Raw genomic sequence first — 16,717 nt, forward strand, 5'->3', positions numbered from 1 at the left:
CTGGTAGTCAAGACAAGTCAGAGAGCTGAACTTGCCTTCTCTTCTCCCTCACGCCTGGGTCTCCTCAGCCGGAAAACCTGCTCATCGACCTTCGCATTCCAGTACCTCGAGTGAAGCTCATCGACCTGGAGGATGCCGTCCAGATCTCGGGCCACTTCCACATCCACCACCTGCTGGGGAACCCCGAGTTTGCTGCCCCAGAAGTGATCCAAGGCATCCCCGTCTCCCTGGGCACAGATATCTGGAGCATCGGGGTGCTGACATATGTCATGCTCAGTGGGGTGTCCCCCTTCTTGGATGAGAGTAAAGAGGAGACATGTATCAATGTGTGCAGGGTGGACTTCAGCTTCCCGCACGAATACTTCTGTGGTGTGAGCAATGCCGCCAGAGACTTCATCAATGTGATCCTACAGGAAGACTTTCGGAGGAGGCCCACGGCAGCCACCTGCCTGCAGCATCCCTGGCTGCAGCCCCACAATGGCAGCTACTCCAAGATCCCCCTGGACACCTCCCGCCTGGCGTGCTTCATAGAACGCCGCAAGCATCAGAACGACGTGCGGCCTATCCCCAATGTCAAGAGCTACATCGTCAACCGAGTAAACCAAGGGACATAGCCATCTCCTGGCCCTTGGGGTTTCACATGGAAGTGCAGTGTGAACCAAAGCAAGACTGAATGTCTGTAAATAATTCTGTTAGTTCACTCCATGCAGTTCTCTGGATCAAGCGATGTACCTCTTAAACCTCGTCAGTGGTTATTCAGGGTCTGGGCAGCCGTAAAATTACCCTAAATCCAGGGACATTTCAGAAGGTCATTTGGAAGAGGTAAAGATGCAAAGAGTCACCCAAAGCATTAAAGAGAGGGCCAAGGAGGACAAGAATATTAGCTGTTAGACAATTTTAATAGAGTGTTCCAAAATGAGTGGTTAACCGGGCAAACCCAAAGCTCACTGTAGTGAGTATAAAAGGTTTCTAACTCTGCTGAAATTTTAAGCAAAAAGTTCTATTTAACAGAGACATCATGTATGCCAACTATTCTGGTTTAGATTACTTAGATATAGTTTCTTAATAGGATACATATACACATACAGTAAAATATATCCCATTCAGGTTTCAGAGTTTTATAATATAGAGGTATATATGAAATCAATCATAAGTAACTTTGAGTGCTCCAGTTAAGACAGTAATTTATTTACCGAAGCATTACGTTGTTTTGACTAAGCACAATTAGATGACAAGTTTTTTAGAGCATTTTATAAATCTTGTATAGAAATCTTTTACCAGAACCCGTGCATTAAGAGAAAGCAATGTTACCCTTTTGCAGTCCGTGAATGAGAAGATTTTTCTCTCAGTCACAAGTATTTGATTAACATAGGTTCTGTATATGAAATGCTACCCCCAAATTCACTGGCAGCTCAGAGTTCATCTGGCAGGAAAGCCTGCCAGAAAAGAAGTCCAAATACAGTAAGAGTTCTGGGGTTATTTTTATGTCTACACTCGGTTTGAACTAGGTAATGAATATAACAGGTTCATACAAAAGGGCAAGTAGAAACCTTTCCTACGGTTCCTAAGAACAACGTAACGACACTTTCTGACTTCTACAGCTGTAGAAGGCAGTCCTCAGAAAGTTGGCTTGCTTTATTTCTAACCCCTTCTGGAAGCTAAGGGGTGCTTACCAAAAGGAGGCAGCCATATAGGCCTTTTAAAGGCCTGGTCCCAAGTCCTTTTTGTTGAAGCCATGGAATAAAATCTGATATATCACTCTAACAGAGCATTGAGTTTCAACTGTGATTGCAATACCTGTCACCACTCAGCCGCTGATATTTCCCTGGACCAAAAGGACTCATTGCACTTTGAGGCCAATGCTGCTTTCTGGCATGTATTCTCCACACACAGTGATTCTGAACTGCCCTTTCCCCTGCTAGTGGGGGGGAAAAAAAAACTTCAACCTGGGCATTTCATGGTTGTTTTTCTTTCTTTGTTTTTGAGGAACAATTTTGGGTTTTTTGTGTTGGTACACGACCCACCCTTTGTTTTCTAGGATGTGTTTTAAAAGTTGCTATTATGCAAATAATATTTTAAAAATATAACTCAAGTGTTTATCCTCCAATCAGGTTTAATGGCATTGCTTCTCTCCTATGATAGGATTGAGAAAATTAAAATCGAGCTGCACAAAAGTGCAAGCAGAGAGTTTAAGAAGGATAAATAGAATTACAAATCTGTCTAAATGAAAAAGAATGGTGGAAATGAAGCCTGAACTTTAATATATTAAAACACTTATTCCCACAGCGGAAATAGAGAATTAAAAATACTCATCTGTCTTTTCCATTGGTCTCAGAGCCAACTTCGTCATCCACCCTCCACCTCATCCCATCCAAGATTATAGATTAATCAATTAGTAGAAAGTACAAGCAATAAGACTAGATAGCATTTCGTATTTTTAGGATTAACCAAATACGTGGAAACTGATTCCGACTGTTATTTGGTTCCTAGTTTCGAATGGCCCTGGGTCACCGAGGTGCCCTCCCTCAGACCCTGCCCTTGACCAACCCTCTCTAGTCTTCATTTAAACCTACATGTATATACAAATACTATCTGATATAATATTTTAAAATTTAAAACATATTTACTAAAAAACCTTTTAGTAAACATGTCTTCATTGTGAGATCTAGCCTAAAAGAAGAAAGCCTGGTCCCTAGGGCTAGTCACAGGATGGAGGGCAGGTGCTGAGGATTCCAAATACCCATAAAATGTGGCTTGGCAAGGTCTGTTTCATCCACTGTGCACAGCAACTAAAGAACTCTCTGCCGAGTCCTTTTGAGTTTGTATGACCATGTAAGAGATGGGTTGAGTTTCTGCTGGAGAAGATTTGGGCCTTGGACAGTGGTGCACAGAGGGCACAGGAGAGCATTCATGAAATCATGTTGTGGGAAGGCAGCTGACAGAACGTTATAGCCAAAGGTTTTATATCAGCTTTTACATCAGAGTTGGGACAGCCCAGGTGTGGGGTTGCGTGAAATTTCCCCTCCCCGCAAGTACACATGCTGGGGAAGTGAGGAGACAGGACAAGCAGGACATAGAAATGAAAAGTAGGATGATTCTGTTAACTGGAGCCAAAGTACAATCATTAGAGTAGAATTCATTTAATAGAGGCCCCAAGAGAAAGGGTGTGTATTTTATATAGTTTGATAACGGAAGAATAACAGAGAGGTTCCCTGTCTGCAAAGCCCCTGCTCACTCCCCTGCTATCCCAAGTAAGAGAGCAGTCCTGGTTCAAGATTTCTCCACAGGGCGTTGGAAATAACAAGGAAGGCTTTAACAAGGAAGCCCAGAAGGTGGGGCTGGGAAACGTACTTGAGGTTGCGCTGTGGGCAACCATGGTGAGGGACAAAGGATTAGTAACCACTTTCTTGTACCTGTTTTAGCAGATATGACTTTCTGGTAGAGAGAGGAAGAAGAGAAAATGGTCCACTTCAACCGCAGTTCTTAAAATCAAAACTTAACTGGGAATTAGTGAAAGTGAGCTTCTAGTTGAAATGGGAAAAATTAATGTTGGTGAAAGTCCTAAGTTTCTTGCTTGTTGTTTTTCATTGCATAGAGTTTTGAGGTTTGTTTTGTAAGGGTGGGATGCAGAAAGAAGAAAAGATCAGGGACAACCCGTAATAATTTTTTAAAGATACCATGATTTACTGCATCTTCTACATTTGTTTCAGATTAAATAGATTTATATCCACTTACAGCTGAATGTGGGAAAATTTTTAAGAGAAAAATTGTAATGTGGAGGTGTCCTTCAGGACTCTCACAGCCATAAACACTCGTGGGTGAGTAGAGGAAGCAGAGGAAAAGCTGGCTTCACTGCTTTGTTGTTCACAAAGCCTTTATAAATAGTAGTGCCTTTCAGAGGGGAGGTGGGGAGATAAAGAAGTTCATTGTATTTAGACTGACTGATACTGCAGCATTTTTTTTCTTTATGTTAAAATATCTTTTAAATGAAAACATCTGAATATAGGGTGAGGCCAGGAATGCTTGAGTTTCAACCTCAGCTATTCCTGATTCGTCCTTTCTTACAGAAAGTCTTTGTTTTTTTCTGTCCCAAATGTCCCCATTGTTGAAATGGGATGGGGGGGGGGTGGAGAGGAGGGACTTTAATCTCATAGGAATGTTGGGAAAATAGCATAGTTGGGATGCCTAAAAAAAAACACTTTGATTTTTTTAAAGTGCTACACACTGCCAGTGCTAAGAATTTTATTGATAGTAACTTTGAACATTCCAGGTTTTCAATACTCATGTTTTAGGATACCATTTGCAAACTCGTAAGATTAAATTCTGTAATTTGATTTTAATTGGAAGTACCAGGTGCTCTTTGTCTAAATGTTACTTGGTCTTAGCCTGTAATTTCAATCATTTAAAAAGCATGTCTACAGAAAAAGGTTAGGAGACCTGATGGTCTTATGTGAATAAACTGTTTTCTCCAGTATTTCTGATGGCAGACACAGATTAGGGTGCCCTCCAAAGCAACTGCTGCTCTCTCTTCTCAAGCTATATGCTTGGGAAACATTGACAGAGAGAACCCAAACAGCCACTTTCCTCAGTGGGAGGGCAGAAGTAAGAATAAAATATTGTCTGATATCACAACTCATTTCTTCAGAATCTCACTGGCATCCACCGTAAGAAGCAAATTACATGTACAGGTGTAGAAATGAATAGAACTGTTGGATTTTAGAGGGGAAACCTTGGATTTCTCTCTCCCTCTCTCTCTTTCTCTCTCTCTTTTTTAAGATACTTAAGAGTTTCTGGAGTAGCATATTTCCTTTCTTATAGTCTCCATGATTTAGTGCCCAGGAGTTAGTCATTCCTGTTTGCTTGCCTATGTGAAAGAGCATGGAAATTTAGATTTGTGAGAACATGAGGGAGCAAATACCGTATAAACTAGGTGGTGGTCATTTCTGTGTATTAACTAAAACTTGGTCCCACAAATTTGATAGAGGAGGAAATATTGCAAACATAAGGGGTCTCTGCAGTAGGGCAAAAGTGCAAACTCACCACTCCCCTGTTTGGTTTTGAGGAATGTGGGCTTTATTCCTTTTTCTCCCATGTAGCGTGTCTGTGGAGTCTGGGTTAGGCTAACACTGTCTGTGGGGTTCCAGTGGATTTATTCGCATTATGATTGTTCTTAACTATTTAAAGTCTAGGGGTCATTTGGAAATTAACACTTAAACCTGGGGCAGGTTTAGAAAAGATAAAGTTCATACATACTCCACTAAGAAAAGGGAAGCTACTGTGTTAATATTTATTTTCTAAAAACTATAAGGCTCTCAGTTGTTTCATTAATTCTAGAGGATTGGAAAGAGCTGAAATTTGTCCATAGCCCTAGACATTTTGATAGGAAATATTATTCATGTGAGAAATCTATATAGAAATAGAACACAGAAATATCATAGGCTGTATCTTCTATGAAAGGCATTTCTGCATTTTTCATATGTGTAGAAGTTAGAGGAGAGGAGAAATCAATTACTCTTAAGACAAATTTTCATCTTTAAGGGTCATTTTTGGGAAGCTTGAAATTAATACTCGTGAAAGCCTGAAATACTCATAGGCTATTGTGTTTTGTCAGCCTGTTTGTTGGGAGATTCTAAAATGTGGTCAGATTTAGTTTTATTCAAATGATTGAGATTAATTGTTTATTCAGATGCCTGTTATTTCAGAGGGTGAGGATAGCTGAGAAAAAGGTGGGTAGTGGGAAAACAGTGCAAATAAAATTTAACAAGCTAATTTGCTAGCCCAGGGATAGCTAGCATTAAGAGTTCCATCAATGCCTGACTTCTATCAAGAGATGAATCCACATCGTGGAGTATTATGGGGACTGTTACCATGCTCTCAGAGACTGTGGTTATGAAGTTAACAAAACATATATCTCCTCTTACTAACTTAAGCCATATCTGTCATCTCTGTGTCTGATTTTTTTGACCCTGGTGCTTTTACTTCTGTTTCTGCCAAACTCCAGCCTGCTCTATGGGGAAGGTGAGTAAAACCAGTAGTTAGGACCAATGTGAAGACTGTGAAAAACACTAAACATACCCGTCAGAATGAGATCCTAGTCAGAAAACAGTAGTGATCAAAGTGCAAACTGTTGGAATATATGGATATATGTACATCTGTACATGTATATAGTGTATAATATGTATGTATATGTTATTGCTCATATGCAGAAATCTATCCAGTTGAAGACAGCCCAGGTCGGTCAGTTTTTCTACTGGAAAACCACTTAGAGCCATTCAAAACCATTAGGGCTGATGGGTGGAGTTAGGGTCTACTCATTTGGGAACTACTTGCTGTCCTTTAAAGTCCACAGAGCCAAGTGAACAAAGCCTGAAACATAATGGGGCCATCATTTAGGTTATCTGTTTACCTGGGGTCAGGAGTATCTTTATATTTGAATTATTAATAGTTGGTTTGCAAACTGCATTGGCACCTCTTGGTTTTGAGTGACCCATCCCCACCAAGTCTTTTGAGAGTTTGGGGTGGCTTCTCTGGCCCTTGAGATCAAGGGCCTTATCCATAAGTGGATAGGTTTCCCCATAGGGACCATTACACATATACATATAAGTACATACTTCCATCAGGCTTGTAACAATTGATTTAAAACCACTCCACAGTATTGATAAATAGCTCTATATTTTCAAGGTGCAGAAGACTTCCACAGCCTTAATTATTTCAGTGTCTTGCTGGTCTGCCTTAAGTGTATCTTCTGGGTTTTTGGTTGTCTTATTATTTTTAAAATTTTCTGCAGTTCATTTTGTATGCACACAATGTCGTTTTGTAAAGGTAGGTTGTAAATATTTTATTTGTAAGTCAAAATCACTCATGTGTAATGTTGTAAAGTGATGACCTTCTGTCTTGTTATTACTACAGTAAATGTTATAAGTCATGGATGAAACTTCAAAATGTACATCTCACAAGTTATGCATTCCTATAAATACACTATACTAAAGATATTATTTCTGGTGGTCTTTTTCTTTTCTTTCTAATTAAAACCATTGTTCAAAGGAAAGAGTAATTTTTTTTCTCTTTCCCAAATATATGAAAGCCTTTGACAAGATGAAAATATCACATTATTATTACAACACTTTTTGCCCAGCATTTTGGAAAGAAAGCAACAATTTTGCAGCCTGGAGAAGTATCCTAAGGCATTTCCCTATCCAAAAAAAAAAAAAAAAAAGGAAAAAAGAAAAAAAGTCAAGTAAATCTCAGATGTGTGTTGTTAACTTCAGCCTTGTGTTCCAAATGCCAACTTTCTTAGAAAATTGTCAGGCCTTCTGAGCTGGATCTCAGAAATTTGTGCTGCTGAATCATGGTCTGCTCTCAGGATCTGGATTAGCCTATACAGACATGAACAGGTCTGGGTGAGCCACCCAAGCGTAAGTGAGGCTAGCTAGAGTATTACAGATCAAGTGTTTTGATTAGCTTACTTTGCCAATAAGAATAAAACTGTTATAAACATTTGGCTTCTTTTTCATCAAAATTTTACTGTATTTATTTGAAATGAGAAACAACTCTCAAAAGCATGGGTTCTTCATACTGGCTGGTCAGCACAATCTCTTCAGAGAACATACAGACATTAGAAATATCGAAATATAGAAATGAAATCAGAATCACTTTAATGAGTAACCATCATGAGCCCTATGATTTTAAGGGTTATTTCCCTTAAATGTGTGCCTTCTACACATAATGGGAATTCCCCCACATTAAGAGATTTATTTGTAAGGACCAAATACGCTTGCATTTTCAGATTGGCAAGATTATCCTCCTGGATAACCTTGATACGGAGCAATTTATCCTCCTCTTCTCCTCCCTCCCTTCCACATCTGCTGTACACTTACAACGCGCCAAGCAGCTGAGCTATTCCAACAGGAATTAACACAAGTCCTCCTCCAGGACACAGTTCCGACAGAAGAGGTAATAAACAATTACCTAAGCGCTTTATGGTCCCATGTACGAATTGCTATGACATTGTCATGTGCCAGATGCCATGAAGTTAACAAGAATTAAGACATATCCCTGTCTTCGAGAGCTTTCAGTCTATTTGGAGAAACCAGGGTCGAGGCAGGGATGGGTACGCGGAGGGAGGGAGGCGGGAATCATGGCTAACATTGGCGATTAACGACAGGCTCAGCCAGGAAGTAGATTAATTAAGGGGCCATTGCGCTACAAAGTGGGCAGGATTTACACAAACTCTCCAGAGAGCCTTGGCTTAATGACTCGGGAGTCAATCTAGGTATTCGGAACTTTGAACTCCAGCGACCCGATCCAGAGTCAGCCAGCAGAAGCACAAACGACTGCATCCACCTCGCTTCCACCACCAGACAGCCCGCGCTACTTTTAGATTGGCAGAGGTGCGCCCTGACCGCCGGAAGTCAGGGAGGAAGAGGCGGGGCTTTCTCGGGTGACGGTATTGGGGCGCCGCAGGCCTGGCGCGCTTTGGAGTTTAGAACGGGAGCGGGAGCGCGTGGCCATGGCAGCCCAAGAAGCGGATTTGGAGTCGTTGGTAACGGGTTTGTACGACGTGCAGGCTTTTAAATTTGGGAACTTCGTACTGAAGAGCGGGCTCTCTTCCCCCGTTTACATCGATCTGCGCGGCATCGTGTCTCGACCACGTCTTCTCAGTCAGGTGCCAGCCGGGGAAAGGGGAAGAACGGGGCTGGGTGGTCGGAATGGGGACCTGGAGGTGGAGAGGGTGAAGGAGTTGGACTGTGGATGAGAGCAAGAAAGCCGAACAGGCAGCCGACCCTACTTACTGTCGGCCTGGGGAGTCGATTTGAGAAGCCCAGAGGCCAGGCACTGTTAGGCTTTTGCGGAATGTTGATGCAAAATGAGCAAACCTTTCTTAAATTTTAAAGGAAAAGAGTTTTATTCGGACCCAAGTTAGCCTCTCTGTATACACAGTCTTCACAAAGAGAGAGCTCCAGGGCAGGAACATTTGGTGGTTTTTTCTTTTTTACATAAAGAGTTAGGAATTACCATGGCCAAAGGCATTTCAGAAAGTTACAGATTTTATCTTAGGTTTTTAGTATGTAGAAGGTTGTATGACTTTAATCTTATAGGAACCTAGGAACCAGGGAGGTTTGTAAGCTTTTTTTACCCCCCCCCCCCCCCCCCCCCCCCCCCCCCCATGAAGCAGATGTACAAGGTGTGCTTTGGGCAGAAATAGAGCCCATGTGGTGAGGATTTGCTTCCCTGGGAGCCCAGAAGCAGGGCCTACAAACAGGAAAAATTGTTTCCTTTATTTTATCAGGATGTAGAATGCAGCCTGCTCCTTGACACGCTTGCTTTGACACGTGCTTTGCAAGAGAGTCAGGAAGCCCAATTTGGGGCACTGTCCATATGTAGCCCTGAGAAAACTAGATGTGGGGATAGAGGAAAAGATGGGTGGGGAAGAATTTTTGGAAGGGCTTAAATATTTGGAAGGACTGTTGCTTAGAAAGGAGGATTTGATTTTGCACTTTGTGGCCAGGAGGGAGAATGAAGGCCAAAGGATGGCGTTTCGTGGAAGCACTTTTTTGGTCAGTATAAGGAAAAACTGTACAAATTAGAGGTTTCTAGCACAGTGCTTCTCAATCTCTGAGTATATTTGAATCACCTGGGAATTTTGTTAAACTGTGTAATCTGATTCAGTAGATCTAAGGCAGGGCCTAAGGTTATGTCTTTCAAACAAGCTGTCGGCCAAAGCTACTGACCACACTGAGTAGAAGGGTTTGAATGTCCTGTCCGTTAGAGTTGCTACTAGCCTCATCTGAATACTGAACATTACGAATTTTAAAGTTGAAATAGTCACATGTGGCTAGTGTCCCATTGGACAGTGCAGATGTAGAACATTTCCGTCCTCACGGCAGTTCAGTCAAGAAGACACACATATTTCCTCCACTGCCTAAGGGTTTATTCTCATCCTTTGGGAACCCTATTTTGTGAGGTTATTTATTATACAAAGGATTGAAGCACTAGTTCAAGTGGGTTGGTCTATTCTCACCATCCAGAATCATACTGTGGTACATCTGTCTCAGTCCTGAGAAGGTAAATGACTAGGGAATCTTCTAATGAAAATTTGGCTTAGGTTTTATCAAGTCAATTAGTTGATGACTAAAAATTGCTTTTAGATACTAGATCTTAGTGTGCGTGTGTGATTTTTGGTAGTTAACTCAGGAATTGAAAACGTTGAGAAACCTGGCTGTAATGGAACTCCTTTCGTATCTACTTATTTATGCGAACAGTATGTCTCAATATTTATACCCCCCAAAAACCCGATTGAATTTACACTGAACTCTGACTTCCTGGTTGTAATACTTAGCATAAGTAAATACATAAACAGATGAGGGGGTACCATTCCTCTCACTAAGAGAAGTATTTCCAAAATAATTCATTCTTCTGCTTCTATCAAAATTTGCAAATTTTTGTGTTTTAATTAATTTCATGTTTGTAGTAATTGTAATAATACATAACAGTTTTCAACACTTAAGAGATTTATGGTCATAGGAATTGTTTTAATTTACAGTTTTAAATTTGAATTTCTATACATTTTTGTCATGGAGAAATATGATAGAGTGATCACTAAAAGTTTTCCAAGTATAAACTTAATTACATTAGAATAAAATTCTGTGCATAGTGGAATGAAAAGGAGTTCCAAAAATGTAAAATTTTCCACCTTTCTTACTGCAGCATTTTCATATTTTTTAAAAAGATGTTCAGTATCAAATCACTACAGCATTTGCATCCTATTGTGTTCACTTTTAAAAGAGTGACATAACAGTTCTAGGAAAATGTAATTTTTTAGTACTCTAGAAATTATATCTTTTGCAACTTAAAAATATTCACGGAATTTTCAAATCTTTAGAAGTATAGGTGCAAAAAATTTTGAAGACCTGATCTAGTTCACTAAGCAATTCGTGAGTGATTGTTTGCTTTCCTTTTTTTAAAAAATAAGGTGGATGAGAGTGTGCATTCTAGCATTAAAATGCGATGATTTATGTGGCAAAGGATATTATAGTACTTCACACAATAGGCACTGTACTTATGAAACTTTTTCTTTTTTTAACATTTTGGTATGTAAGCTTCCTGTTTTTTTTTTTTTTTTTTTTTTCCAGTATTATTGACTATAAACTCTATGCTGTTCATTACATCTCTGTGACTTATTTATAACTGGAAGTTTTTATCATTTAATCCCCATCATGTATTTCACCCGCTCCCCCCAACCCCTCCCAACTAATAACTGATAGTTACTTAGTTTGTTACCTGTGTCAATAATTGTTTGTTTTGTTTATTCATTTTGTTTTTTAGATTCCACATGTAGATGAAATCATATGGTATTGCTCTCTCTGTCTTGTTTAACTTAGCATAGTAAATACCGTCTAGGTCCATCCATGTTGTTGTAAATGGCAAGATTTCATTCTTTTTTTATGGTTGAACGATATTCCATTGTGTATATGTGTGTATTGTATATATATGTGTGTGTATACACATACACCACATCTTTATCCATTTATCTACTGATGGACACGAAGGCTGCTTCCACATCTTGGCTATTGTAAGTAATGCTGCGGTGAACATAGGGGTGCATGTATCTCTTCGAATTGAAGTTTTTGTTTTCTTCACATAATTACCTAAAAGCGGAATTGCTGGATCATATGATACTTCTATTTTTAATTTTTTAAGAATCCCCATACAGTTTTCCATACCGCCTGTACCATATCCTTAAGGACACTTGTTATTTCTTGTGTTTTTGATAACAGCCAACCTGACATGTATGAGGTGATACTTCATTGTAGTTTTCATTTGCCTTTCCCTCTTTTCATGTACCTGTTGGCCATCTGTATGTTTTTGGAAAAATGTCTTTTCAAGTTTGTGCCTCTTTAAAAAATGTTTTTATATTGTGTAAGTTCTTTATATATTTTGGACATTAACCCCATATTGGATATATGATTTGCAAATATCTTCTCACACTAAGTAGATTGCCTTTTCATTTTGTTGATAATTTCCTTCACTGCACAAAAGCTTTTTAGCTTGATGTAGTCCCATTTGCTTATTTTAGCTTTTCTCGGCCTTGGCCTGAGGAGGCTGGTCCGATTACTAGGGGCACCTGGGTGGCTCCGTTGCTTAAGTATCTGATTCTTGATATCTGCTCAGGTCATTATCTTGGGCTCTGCGCTTACAGTGCGGAGCCTGCTTGGGATTCTCTCTCTCTCTCTCTCTCTCTCTCTCTCTCTCTCTCTCTCTCTCTCTCTCTCTCTCTCTCTCTCTTTCTCTCTCCCTCTCTCTCTCTGTCTCTCTCCGTCTCTCTCCGTCCCTCTCTCCCTCTCTCCCTCTCCCCCCTCTTCCTCCCTCTCCCTCCATGCTTCTCCCTCTGCCTCTCCCTCTGCCTCTCCCTCTCCCTCCATCTCCCTCTGCCTTCCTGTGTCTGCCCCTTTCCTGCTCACTCTCTCCCAAAATAAACAAACATTAAAATACATTAGTAAGGCCAGTGTTAAAGAGCTTAATTGATTTTGAAGTGTAATTGACATACATTATGTTAGTTTCAGGTGTTACAGTTCAGGTGTTATATTAGTTCAGTATATTAGTTTCAGGTGGATATTTGCATGTATTGTTAAATGATCACAGTAAGCCTAATTAGTGTCTTTCACCACACATAATTTTATTCCTAATTGAAGTTGAAATATTAGATTAGTATCAGGTAAACAACATACTGATTCCACATTTAAATACATTATGAATAGCTTACCATGGTAAGTGTAGTTACCAACTGTTGCCTTACAAAATTAATGAAATATCATTTATTATATTCTCTATGCTGCACTTTACACCCCCATGACTTATTTATGTTCTAACTGGAAGTTTGTATCACTTAATTCCCTTCACCTGTTTTTCCCATAGCCCTATCCCCTTCTCTGCAACCAACAGTTCACATTCTATATTTATGAGTCTGTTTTGTTTTGCTTTTTAGATTCCATATATAAGTGAAATCATATGGGTTTTGTCTTTCTCTGTCTAGCTTCACTTTGCATAACACACTCTAGGTCCATCCATGTTATCACAGATGGCAAGATTTCATTCTTTTTTTTAGGGCTGAGTAATACTCTGTTGTGCATATATACAACATCTCTATCCATCTATCAGTGGACACTTAGGTTGCTTCTATATCTTATCTATTGTAAACAATGTTGGGGTGCATTTTCTTTTCAAATTAGTGTTTTCATTTTCTTCAGGTAAATACCCAGAAGTGGAATTACTGGATTGTATAGCATTTCTGTTTATAATTTTTTGATGAACTTCCATACTGTTTTCCGAGTGGTTGCCGCAGTTTACATTCCTTCCAACATTGCATTGCACAGCATTGTACGACATTGCACGAGGGTTCCCTTTTTCTCCCCATTGTCTCCAGCTGCTGTTTTTTGTCTCTTTGATAGAGGCATTCTGACAGGTGTGAGGTGATCTTCTCATTGTGGTTTTGATTTGTATTTCCTTGATTAATGATGTTGAGGATCTTTTCACTTGGCCTATCAGCCATCTGTATGTCTTCCTTGAAGAAAGGTGTATTTGGGTCCCCTGCCCATTTTCTAATTGGATTGTTTGTTTTGTTGGTGTTGTGTTATAGGAGTTCTTTATACAGTTTGGATATTAACCCTTTATTGGATATATCACTTGCAGTTATCCTCTCTGATCAGTAGGTTTCCTTTTTGCTTTGTTGGTTTTCTTTGCTGTGCAAAAAGCTTTTTATTTAATGTATTCCCAATTGTTTATTTTTGTTTTTGTTGCCTTTGCCTGAAGAGACCGATCAAAAAAATATTGCATAAAAATTAAATCTTTAAAAAGAAAAAAAGGAGGGGGGTCCTGGCTTGCTCATTCCATAGAGCATGTGACTCTTGATCTTGAGTTTGAGCCCCATGTTGGGTGTACAAATTGCTTAAAATCTTAAAAAAAAAAAAAAAAAAAAAAGACATTGCTAAAACTCTTGTCCAAGAGCTTATTGCCACTGTTTTGTTTTAGGAGTTTTATGGTTTCAGGTCTTACATTTAGGTCTTTAATTCATTTTGAGTTTATGTATGGTGTGAGAAAGCAGTCTAGTTTAGTTCTTTTGCCTGTAGCTGTCCAGTTTTCCCAACAGCATATATTGAAAAGACTGTCTGTCTCTTCTTTCCTCCTTTGTTGTAGATTAATTTATTCCTCCTTTGTTGTAGATTAATTGATCATATATGAGTGGGTTTATTTCCAGGCTCTCAGTTCCACTGATCTGTGTATCCACTTTTGGGCCAGTACCTTACTGTTTTGGTTACTTTAGCTTTGTAGGATAGTTTGAAGTCTGGGATTGTGATGTCTCTAGCTTTGTTCTCCTTTCTCAAGATTTCTCTGGCTATGTGGGAGTCTTTTGTGGTTCCATACATATTTTAGGATTATTTATTCTAGTTCTGTGAAAAATGCTGTTGGGATTTTGGTAGCGATTTCACTGAATCTACAGTTCCCTTTGAGGAGTATGGACCTTTTAGCAAGAATTAATATTGCTAATCCATGAACATAATATATCTTTTCATTTATTTGTGTCATCTTCAATTTCTTTTCATCAGTCTTACGGTTCAGTGTACACCTTTCACCTTCTTGGTTAAATTTATTCCTAGGTATTTAATTCTTTTTGATGCGATTGTAAGTGGGATTGTTTTCTTGATTTCTCTTGTGTATAGAAACACCACAGCTATCTATATATTGCTTTTGTATCCTTCAACTTTACTGAATTCACTTATTCTAATAGTTTTTTTTGTGGAATCCTTAGGTTTTTTTCCTTTTTTAAAAATTTTTAGTTGAAGTATGGTTGACATATTAGTTTCGGGTATACAGCATAGTGATTTGACAGTTATATGCATTGTGAAATGTACACCACAGTAAGTGTAGTTACCATCTGTCACTGCACAAAGTTCTTATGATATTATTCATTATATTCTCTGTGCTGTACTTTTCTTCCCAGTGACATTTATTTTAAACCCTCAATTCCCTTCAGCTATTTCTCCTACCCCCCCACCCCACTCTGCTCTGGTAACCACCAGTTATCTATATTTATGAGTCTTTTTCTTTTCTTTTTTTTTTAATTGAAATATAGTTGTCACACAACTATAATTTCAGGTGTACACCACAGTGATTGAACAACTCTACTTTCTGCTGTGCTCACCACAAGTGTAGCTACCATCTGTCACTGTTCCCTACCTGTACCTTTAATTCCCATAATTTATTTCAGTCCATAACTGGAAACCTGTATTTCCCACCCCGCCCTTCACCCACTTTGCTCATCTCTCCGCCCTCCTCCCCTCTGGCAACAACCAGTTCCTTCTCTGTTTTTGTGGGTCTGTTTCTGCTTTTTTGTTCTTTTATTTTTTACATTCCACATATAAGTGAAATCCTATGGTATTTGTCTTTGACTTCATTTAGCATCATACCTTCTAGGTCCATCTGTATTATCATGAATGGCAAGATTTTATTCTTTTTTTATGTCTGAGTAATATTCCATGTGTATACCAAATCTTTATCCATTCATCTATTGATGGACACTTGGGCTGCTTCCATATCTTGGCTATTGTAAATAATGCTGCTGTAAATATAAGGATGCATATATCTTTTCAAATTAGCGTTTTGGTGTTTTTTTTTTTTAATAAATACTCCAAAGTGAAATTGCTAGATCATATGGTAGTTCTGTTTTTAATTTTTTGAGGAATGTCCATACTGTTTTCCATAGTGTTTGTACCAGTTTACGTTCCCACCACCAGGACATAAGGGTTCCCTTTTCTTCACATCCTTGCTGACACTTTTTATTCTTGTCCTTTTGGTGACAAGCCATTCTAACAGGTGTGAAGTGTACCTCACTGTGGTTTGGATTTGCGTTTCCTTGTGGCTTAGTAATGTTGAGCATCTTTTCATGTATGAGTTGGCCATTTGTGTTCTCTAGAGAGAAGTGTGTTTGAGTCCTCTGCCCGTGTTTTAATTGGATTGATTGTTTTTTGCTATTGAGGTATGTGATTTCTTTATATATTTTGGATATTAGCCCCATAGCAGATAAATGATCTGCAAATACTTTCTCCCATCTAGTAGGTTCTTCACTTTGTTGGTGGTTTCCTTTGCTGTGCAGAAGCTTTTTAGTTAGATGTAGTCCCACTTGTTTACTTTTGCTTTTGTTGCCTTTGCTTTTGGTGTCAAATCCAAAAAATCATTGCCAAGACCTATGTCAGGGAACTTACTGCCCATTTTTTTCTAGGAATTTTTATGGTTTCAGGTCTTACATTCAAGTCTAATCCATTTTGTGTTATTTTTGTGTATGGTGTAAGATAGTGGTCCAGTTTCATTCTTTTGCGTGTGGCTGTCCAGCTTTCCCGACACCATTTTTTGAAGAGATTGTCCTTTTCCCATTGTATATTCTTGGCTCCTTTGCCATAAATTAATTGACCACATTTATTTCTGGGCTCTGTTCTGTTCCATTGATCTATGTGTCTGTTTTTATGCCAGTACCACATTCTTTATTACCCTAGCAGCTTTGTAGTATAGTCTGAAGTCAGGGAGTATGATGTTTTCAGCTTCATCTTTCTTTTTTTTTTTTTTTTTTTTTTTTTTTTTTTTAAATTTTTTTTTAACGTTTTATTTATTTTTGGGACAGAGAGAGACAGAGCATGAACGGGGGAGGGGCAGAGAGAGAGGGAGA

The 16,717-nt window shown here is 39.0% G+C and overlaps 2 protein-coding genes across 14 annotated transcripts in view; both read left to right on the plus strand.

Annotated features, from left to right (window-relative positions):
• Positions 1-6,995, plus strand: part of KALRN (kalirin RhoGEF kinase) — a 677,424-nt gene extending 670,429 nt beyond the window's left edge. For all 13 annotated transcript variants that reach the window (XM_043594359.1, XM_043594361.1, XM_043594360.1 and 10 more), the window contains one exon: positions 69-6,995. In XM_043594359.1, coding sequence (XP_043450294.1) covers positions 69-614 — 546 coding nt within the window. In that variant the 3' untranslated portion in view covers positions 615-6,995. The remainder of the gene's footprint in view (positions 1-68) is intronic.
• Positions 6,996-8,419: 1,424 nt separating this feature from the next.
• The window catches only part of UMPS (uridine monophosphate synthetase), a 32,233-nt gene continuing 23,935 nt past the window's right edge, over positions 8,420-16,717 (plus strand). The window contains exon 1 of the mRNA XM_043594388.1: positions 8,420-8,665. Coding sequence (XP_043450323.1) covers positions 8,510-8,665 — 156 coding nt within the window. The 5' untranslated portion in view covers positions 8,420-8,509. The remainder of the gene's footprint in view (positions 8,666-16,717) is intronic.

This window comes from Prionailurus bengalensis, chromosome C2 (assembly GCF_016509475.1).
Source record: "Prionailurus bengalensis isolate Pbe53 chromosome C2, Fcat_Pben_1.1_paternal_pri, whole genome shotgun sequence".
Classification (NCBI taxonomy): domain Eukaryota; kingdom Metazoa; phylum Chordata; class Mammalia; order Carnivora; family Felidae; genus Prionailurus; species Prionailurus bengalensis.